This window comes from Rhea americana, unplaced genomic scaffold (genome assembly GCF_003343005.1).
Source record: "Rhea americana isolate MKP2758 unplaced genomic scaffold, rheAme1 scaffold_136, whole genome shotgun sequence".
NCBI lineage: Eukaryota > Metazoa > Chordata > Aves > Rheiformes > Rheidae > Rhea > Rhea americana.
Genome location: NW_028185439.1, coordinates 2,506,695 through 2,515,768, shown reverse-complemented (window position 1 = coordinate 2,515,768; position 9,074 = coordinate 2,506,695). Strand labels below are relative to the sequence as shown.

Sequence of the window (9,074 nt, the reverse complement as noted above, 5' to 3'; positions counted from 1 at the left end):
CCCACGGACCCGCGCAGGCCGGGCGCGGCTGGCCCGCGCGGCCGCCGTAAACTCCCCCGTCTCCATGGCGACGCTCCGCCCCGCTCCTTAAAGGGGCCGCGTCGGCCGGAACCGCTGTGGGGCAGCTATAGGGAAGGCATAGGGTCCACATGGAGAGCACAGAGGGCTCGCATGGGGCAGGCACAGGGCCCACATGGAGAGCACACAAGGCAGGTGTGGGGCAGGCAGGGGAGCCAAACAGAGATTGCACGGGGCAGGCGTGGGGCAGGCATAGGGCCCACATGGAGAGCACACAGGGCAGGTGTGGGGCAGGCCCACGGCAGGGTGGCACACGCACAGGCTAGGGCTGCCCCGGCCCCACGTGAGGCAAACCAAGGGCCCTTCCCCCCAAGGGAGCCCTCCGAACTTTTGAAACTTTTATTAAATACAAAAACCCTGGTCTCTACGACCGAACGCTGCATTCAACGTACGCTCAAAAAAAGGGTCAGACATTCAAATGTACAAAAGTCACGGGCGCCCCCGGCCCCGGCCCGCTGCCCCCCGCCCCGAGGCGCCGGCTGCTCCCGCCCTGCTTCGGGGGCTGCCGGGGGCCCGGCCGGCCGCCCCGCGGCCCCGTCCTCCTGCCCGGCCCCAGGAGCGGTCCGGAGAGTGGCCGCTGGAAGGAGCCGGGGGCCCGCCCCGCGGAGCTGGGATGGTGCTGGGGGTTGAAGGTGTCCCCGCGGAGGGGCGCGGGGGCGGCCGCAGCCCGACGAGGCAGGGGCCTCCCCGCAGGCGCGCGCAAGCAGCATCTGCCCTGGGGCAGGGGGGCCAGGGCCACCACCCCCAGCCCCGGGGAAACTGAGGCACGGAGAGGGGCATTTGCTAGCCGGAGGTCTCTGTTTGGCAGAGCTGAGGTGCGGCCCTAGCTCTGAGCACCAGACTAAAGCAGAGGAAGACAGCGAGCCGCGGCGGCGTGCGGAGCAGCAGGGGCGGTGCCGGGCCGGGGGTGGCACCGTCACCGCAGTACCTGCCTGCTGGGGGGCCTGGGGCTGCTCCCACCGCCGGCCAGGGCAGCGGTGTCTCCGGCGAGGAGAAGGGGGAAGCCTGCACCCCACTTCTCACAGCGCCTGCTGGGACCCCGAGCGGGGCACTCAGCTGCCCAGGAGCAGCCAGGATCTCGTCCTGCCTCCCTGGGGTGGTGCAGGGGCCGACGGGAGCAGGGGGCTCCTTGCCAGGGCGGGGGCTACCTCATCGCTCTGTGCCCGGAGCCACACATGGGGCAGACAGGCTCCTCAGCCAACACAGGGAGGATGGGGTGGGGGTCTTGGAAACACACTTGGAGGGACAGGGAGGGGGAAAAAAGGAGGGCAAAATCCTCAGTACCAAGGGGTGGGCTGGGCGCAGCCATCTCCAAAAGGCAGCAGAGTAGGCAAAAAAACATCCCCATCCAGTCTTTGCTCTTGGGCTGGGGCAAAATCCACAGTGTCCAGCCAGCCCAGGCACAGAGCCGCCGGCCACAGGGCAGGGTCCCGCTCCGGGCCCGGGGGCCTGAAGGTCGGCTCCACGCAGCTCTGCACGCAAGGGCAAGCGCTAGCCCCGGGCCAGGCGTGGGGGTGGCTTGCCGATCTCCACCGTGATGTTGGTGTACAGGGGCTGGCGTGAGACCTCCACCACCCGGTACTGCAGCGAGCTGATCCCATCCCGCTTCATGGTCATTTTGGTGTTCTGGATCTTGGTGAATCTGACAAAAACAGCAGCGAGATGAGGCAGGAACTAGATAGGGTGCCTGCTGTGGGTCCGATGACGCTAGTGCGTCCACAGCAGGACCTCAGCGTGTGTGAGCAGAGCAGAGAGCCCTGACCGTGCAGCATGGGGGCAGCTGACCATAGGCAGCACAGCCAACTGCCCATGAAAGAGAGCCCAGGTGTCCTGGCTCCCCCCAGCCCCTCCAGCTCACCTCTGCGGGTTGGGCTCATTGTGTTTGTCGCGTTCATGCTTGATCATGCGGTACCTTCCGATGCGGATGTCGGGCCTCGACACCTTCATGCCATTCAGGGAGATCCTGGGGCCAGAAGCAGAGGAGGAGGTCAGTGTGCATCCATGGGCACAAGGGTGGCAAACGTCCTTGGCCCAGAGACATCTAGGGACAGCCCTTGTCTCCCACGCACCATCCCGAGGACCGCCGGAGCCTGGCCAAGCACCCCGTGCTGTGAGCAGAGCTGGGGGGCTGGCACAGGGCAGGATGGGCTGCTGGGGCACCCAAAACTCATGTCCACAGGGGGCCCTGCTGCAGCCCCCTCACCTGCTGCCCCCCAAGCATGCTCCAATGCACAGCTGCACATGTGGTTTTTATACAACATGCACTCTTCCCCCATTAAAAACAAACCTGCCCCTAGCTAAATGAAAAACAAGTGTGCACTCTAAGCCTGCTCTGTGCTAGCCAGAGCTAGCTGAGCAAAGCCAGGCCGCAGCTGGGGCAGCGCCAAAGCTGGGGGTGCTGCCCGCTGCGCGGCAGAGAGCGCAGGAACCGCTGCTCGCTCCCGGCGACCTCCAGCTCTGCAGACACGTCACTGTTTGGCCTGCGCTAAGCAAACACCACTATGCCTCCACAGCTCTGCGGCCATTGCTGTTTACATTCTCCAAATGCCGGTGCCCTTTGTGCAGCACAGCTCTGGCCTCAGTTGCTTTTTCTGTCTGAACAGCCAGCAGGTGGGGAAAGATCTCCTTCTTGCAGAATAGTTCATTCAAAGTTGAGAGGCTGAGTGGGAACAGAAAAGCAGGAGAGCTCCCAGCTTATGAACAGAAACCCCTCCTGGTCCCAGCAACATGACACCCTTGGGCTCAACAAGCGAGTGAGCTGAAGAGCAGCTGGGTACCAGGCAGCTGGGTGGCAATGCAGGCCCCCTCACAGCCCTCCTTACATTTTGAGGGCTCTCAAAATCTCTCTGAGAGCCTGGCACACTGCATCCTCCTTCACCAGATTGCCCCTGGGACCATCTCATTGCAGCAGTTACCTCTGGGTAGAAACCACAAGCTCTTGGCCTGCACACACACAACCTGCAAGAGGCTTTTAGTTCATCCAAGCCTTAAAGGCCCTTTGTGCACCACGAGCCACACACCGCTCTGCAGCCAGCACAGCCGGCCAGTATAAATGATGTGCACTGGAAATAAAGCTCTCCAGCTCCTGCACTGAACGCAGTGTGTGCGCACTGGGAGAGAGCCACAGAGACAGATCTGCATGCAGATCTGCTGCAGCCTACTGGTTGCCAGAAGAAATGCCTGTTTCAGCGCTGAGGCCACTACGTAGCTACTTCCAAGTTTTCATACAGATCCCAGAGTAGAACAGAGTCCACAGACCTTCCTGTTCACACAGCTCAGCCTACCTTGAAATAACAGCATCCTGCCCCCAAAGAGTAGCAGGAGGAGACTGGGCTTGAACTGCGCTGTGCAAGCTGCCCCACAAGGAACGCATAGAGCCCCCCCGCTCTCTGATACCTTCAGGCAGGCTGGATTGATCCATGGCACAAGTGTGATGGTCACCAGCCGTGCTAGCTTTGACTGCACAGCTCCCCAACAGCTGGTGCATCCCCCCCAGCTGAGGGAAAGCAACCTCCCCCCGCTGCATGCCAGGGATCCACCACACCCCCTGAAATCCTAGCAGCTCTAGGGTTGGTGTCAGTGCCTGCCAGAGCTCAGCAGGGAGCAGAGCAGAGCATCCCAGCACACCCCCAATACCCCTCCTACAGGTCCTGAGCCAATAGCTGGCAAGGGGACTGGCACCCACCGGTTAAAGATGTCATCATCCTCTCCCCCCCAGCCCCAGTACTCGTTGGGAAAGCCGTTGATCTTCAGGAACTGGGACTTGCTCAGCCCAGAGACACCTCCGAAGTAGCCAGCATAAGGCAACCTGAAGGGTGAGAGAAAATAGATCAGCCCCCAGGAGCAGGTTGGGAATAGGGCCAGCTTCAAGGGGGGATTTGCACCCCAGGGACAAGCACCAGCCCTTCCCTGCAGACTCTCCCACCCAGGACTCTGTGTGCTCTGCCATCCCATGTCACACTTTGAGCCATTGCCCCTCACTCTTGCCCCAGGCAACAAGCAGTGGGTAGCCCATTTTAGCCCTGCAAGGCCATCCCAGCTCTGCCTGGGGAGCTGGATAATGCTGCAGCCACACAGGCACCAACCTGAACCCAAACTTGTCCATGCCGACAGCAAAGTGCCGTGGCTGCTCGTAGCAGCGATACAGGTTGCGGTCATCCATGGGGATGAGGTCTACATCACTGAAGATGAAGCAGTCGTACTCCTCATCATCCTTGAGCGCCTCCAGGAACCCCACATTGAGCAGCTTAGCCCGGTTGAAGGTGTCCTCACCATACTGCAGAGCAGAGCAGAGCATGTGGCCACCGAATTGAGCAACGCCTGCATGCCTGTCCCAACCCCGCTAGCTCTGTCGTCCCTCTCCGCTCACCTGATTGACGATGTAGATGCCATAAGCCACCTTCTGCCGGCGTAGGATGGGGTGCAGGTAGTGCAGCCAGTACTTGAGATGGTGCTCGCGGTGCCGGAAGGGGATGAGGATGGCCACTTTCTGCCGGGGCAGGCAGTCCTGGGGGGTGTACTTGCCACCTTGGCGCACATCGGGGTTCTCCCGCTGCACCCGCTCCATTGTCATGGGGGAGCTGAACTCGATGAGCAGCCGCCCAACTGCAAAAGCCAGAGCAGGGTGATGCCAACAGCACAGGATACAGCTGGGGACCACAGCCATCTGCGCCATGACTGCAGTCCTGGACACCCACCCTCTCAGCCAGGCTGGCAAAGCAATCTGCAATCCTGCAAGAGGCACCAGCACTGCTGAGAATGGGGGACACTCAGCACCCTTCCCAGATAGAGGCAGAGAGCCTGGGCGAATCACAAACAAAACCCGAAGAAACCCGGTATCCTGCTACCCGTTCCAGGCCTGGTTTTCTCCAATAGTCCCTGCACTGCTTAACCCCCAGAACCACCAAGAAGGCTATGCTGAAGGGGGAATGGGACACACACCAGCACCCAACGCAGCCCCATGCTCAAAGCCAGAGCCCAAGTCCCCCACTCTTGCTCTGCACATCTCACCTAAGCCAGGAGGCATCTCCTGGCAGGGCTGTAAGGGCTTCTCCGTGACGGACTGGTTGGTGTTGGGCTTGGCGCTGGGAGATGGGGGCTCAGCCCCAGCAGGCCCGTAGCTGGGGGCAGTGCTGTTGGGCCGGGAAGAGTTGGAGAAGGGGTGAGCACGCGAGGCGTTCCTAGCGTTGAAGCGGCTGAAGAAGTCCAGGTGCTGCGCGTAGACATCAAAGTAGAGGATCATGATGATGACGAAGTGAAGCAGGCAGAGCAGCAGCACAGCCTTGCAAATCCTTTCCAGGGTCACCCCCAAGAGCAGCCTGGTCATCTTCTGGGCATGGGCAGGCAGACATGTGCGCTTAGCAGGGCAGGGGGGCGGCTCCAGCCACGGTCACGATCCTGCCAAGATACCCCACACTCAGGACACAACCAGCCACATCCTCACTCTGCCCACTCGGCACCTGTTGTGCCACCCAGTCCCAGCCCCAATGATGCAGGGCAACCTGAGCAGTTCAGGCTTGATGCGGAGGTGATGGGCTCACCAGTCTTTATGTACAGACAGCACCCCATGGGGATGCTGCACTCCAGCCCCCCGCTCTGAAAGCACAGCAACAAACACACAGAAGCACCAGGTACCAAAAGTGAGCTACAGATGGTTGCAGGGTCTCTGCAACAAACCCAGCAGTGACAGACTGCTCCTTCCAGTCCAGGAGATCAGACCCCTCTGCACCCACAATTCCTCCTACCCATGCCCACCCTGCCCTCCTCGCGTTAGCATACCCACAGCACCCATCTGCTCCCCACCAGCGTGACGAGCCCTGTCCCGTGGCAGCTCCCAGGGAAGGCTCCTTTGGCCATGCACAGGCAGCTGGGTGCAGGGCGGGCACGTGCATGGGCCCTGGCACAAGGGGCACCACATCCGCAAGTAGAGCCCTGAGCCTGTACGGCACCAGGTGCCCCACGCTTTACAGTGCTGCTAGTTTATTGCGTTTCCCACACCGAAGGCATTTACTAGCACCATGCTGTCTGTCTGGGGTGCCTTAACGTCTCCCTTAAGAGCACCTCATACAAACCATCATATTTCACCCGATCTAAGAAAGATTCAAGCCTCTCAGGGCTGAATTTCATCCCCAACTTAGCCTGCAGCGAAGCCCCCCTGCACACAGCTCGGCCTGGCTCCTCCAGCACGAAAAAGGCAGGAGAGACTTCGGGGCAAGTGGCGCAGGGCCAGCCCTGTGCCAGGCAGCACAACCACCCTCCTGCCCCTCGCAGCCACAGCAGCTCCCCACCCCGGGGCTTCCCCGCTTTCAGCAAGGCTGCGGTCCCCCCGTGTGAGATGGGGACCTCGGAGAGGGCCACGCTCAGAACACGGTCCGTCAGGGGTGTCGCAAGGGCGCCCTTTCCCGAGGCGCTGCTTTTCCCTGCTCCCTGCTCCCGGCAGCGACTGCCACGCTGGCGGGGGCTCTCCTGGAAGAGGCGCCCGGCGGCTGTCAGAGCGCTGAGAGGAGCGAGCAGCTGCGAGGCGGCCGCCGCGCCAAAAGGGAGCGCGTCCCGGCAGAGCCGGCGAGGGCAGCGGCCGAGGGGTCCCGCCGCGCCTCAGGGAGCCCCACTTACGGCCCGCGGCTCGGATCCGCCCCGCTCCTGCTCCCGCTGGCAGCGCCCCCCAGGGCGCCGGGCCCCAGGGAGCTGCCGCGAGCCGGGTCCCCTTATCTCACACATGGCACCTGGAGCCAGGCCAGAGCCAGCTGCCGGAAACGCGGACGGAGAGTGACGGAGAGCCCAGGCCGCGCCAGACCGTCCTGCCCTTGCCGGCTCTCCAGCCCGGCCACCGCCGGGGCAGACCCGCAGGAGGGGGACGCTCGACCGCTCCGCGCACGGTGGACCCCAGCGCCGCTCGCCACCCTCAGCCTCTCCTAGGACGAGGCAGGGGTAACCGCAAGGGACAGGCGCATGGCTTAGCAGTGCCTGGGGGACACGGGGATGGGGCACTGCCACAGCAGGGCCCCTCGGGAGAGCCCCGGCAGCAGGAAGCTGCAGCACGGCTGGCACCCCCCAGCAGGAGCACAATTAGGACCCGAGGGTGCTGGCAACCAGCCCAGAGCCTCAGGGCCAGCCTGCGGGCTGCTGCCAAGCCCGGCTGCTGGGGCCTCCCGGGGAGCAGCACGGCACAGAGCCCGTCACGACGGCAGCGCGAGGCGACGAGCGGAGCTCGGGTGGCAGGAGCAGAGCCGAGGCGCGAAGCCGAGGCGCAGAGTGGGGCCTCCCACCCAGCCACGCAGCCAGCCCTCCTGCGCGTGGACCGGGGGCTTCCCGCTGGGAAAGGCGGCGCAGCCTCGCGTGCAGAGGAGCACACAAGGTGCCCGAGGGCTGGGATCTGCCCTGGTGCAGCCCCTGCCCTTCCCTGGCTCACTCCGTGCGCGCAAGCAAGCCCCCAGCACCATCCGGGCTGCCAGGCCCTACCAACACAGGTGCAAGCCCCGTTCCCAGCACCGACACACACCACCCCGGACACTGCCCTGGTCCCAGGTGCTTTCCCCAAGCCACACACGGCAGCAGGCCCTCAGCTGCCCTCTTCTCGTGTCAGCCACCTGCAGCCCTGGGTTTCCCCAGGTTTCTGCTTTGCCTCTCCTGCAGCAAGCTCTGCCCCAAATGCAGCCTGATCCCAGGCTGATCTCTGCCTGCTGGATGCTGCTAGGAGCCCACGGCCAGCACGTGAGGAAGCAGAGAGGAGCTGGAAAAGGCTCTGGGCCTGACCCACAACCGCTCTGCTCCCTCTCATGGCTGCGGGCTGCACAGGACAGATTTGGGCTCTGTGGGCAGGTTCCCCCTTCACACGCAGGCCAGGACCTTTCCCAAGCACCAGATGTTTTCTAGAAAAGACCTTCTGCGCATGGGGCACAACGGAGGCCAAGCCAGCTATGTCCTCCTGGGCCATCCCGTGGTCACCGCGCTGCACCATGGAGCAGAGCCCTCGACACGGGGACCAGCCTGTCCCCACTGCCGGAAACCCTCTCCAAACCACAGCCTTTGCATGAGGCCAGCCGAACCCAGTGCCACGCGGCACGCAAAGCCATGCTGTCCCAGCAGCCAGACACGTAGGGACAGGCAGCGGGGACCAGCCAGGAGCACGCCCAAGGGAGGAAGCGGGTTTTAGGGACCAAGCCTCTCTTTTACCGGTGCAGCCCACGCTGCCTGTGTGGGTAGACAGCATCACGAAGCGTGATGGGCAGGAGGGCACCCATGTGCTGTTCCTCAGCCCGCAGCGTGGCCAACAGCCTGCTTTCTCCTGTCACCCTAGTTTCTCAAACGTGTACCTAACGGTTGTGGAACTATCGCATCCGAGCACAGCCTTCCGCATGCCGTCGTGGAAAGGCCTCCGCTCTCCGCTAAGGAGGCCGCGAGAGCTGGAGGCAGCCTCAACGCCAACAAAAGCAGAAGCACTCAATTAAACCACGGCCGCAGGACGAACAGTCAGAAAAACGCCAGCACAGTTCACAGCGGGCAGGTCCACGGGGGCTGCTCAACGTGACGCAACCCCCACCGCGAGGCCTCCACCGCTCGGGCGGCGAGCGGCCGAGCAGCGAAGCCGAGGCGGGCGGCGGTGCGCTGCGGCCTGGCCGTGCCGACCCGACGGCCCAGGGCGGCTCGAGCCCCCTCCCGCCGGCGGCTCATCCCGCCGGAGGGCTCTGCGCTGGGCGGGAGCCGCCCGGGGCGGCCGCGGGGACGCCTCCGGAGCGGAGGGAGCCGGCACGTCTGGGAACACCAACCCCCCTCCTCCGAATCCTCCAGTCCTCGACGCCGGAAACACAGACGCTTCCTGGAAAAGCAGAAATAGACCGAGAACAAAGTAGATCCTGGAAGGGGCCGCGGGAGGCTCTCGGAGCCGAGTTTTAAAGGACGCCCCGCGGCGCGCTACCGACCGGGGCGGCGCTCCCGGCGAGACCCACCGCGCCGCCCCGCTCACCTGGCGCACGCGGCCGCGGCGCTGCCGCCTCGAC

General features: G+C 63.7%; 1 protein-coding gene across 1 annotated transcript; it reads right to left on the bottom strand.

Moving 5' to 3' along the window:
• Positions 1-676: 676 nt before the first annotated feature.
• On the bottom strand, positions 677-5,556 carry B4GALT2 (beta-1,4-galactosyltransferase 2). The gene is made up of 6 exons (XM_085298228.1): positions 5,089-5,556; positions 4,448-4,683; positions 4,164-4,354; positions 3,764-3,886; positions 1,937-2,041; positions 677-1,720 (listed from the first exon to the last, which is right to left on the bottom strand). The coding sequence occupies exons 1-6, from the start codon at positions 5,402-5,404 to the stop codon at positions 1,570-1,572; spliced, it is 1,122 nt and encodes a 373-aa protein (XP_085154354.1). The 5' UTR covers positions 5,405-5,556; the 3' UTR covers positions 677-1,569.
• Positions 5,557-9,074: the final 3,518 nt, after the last annotated feature.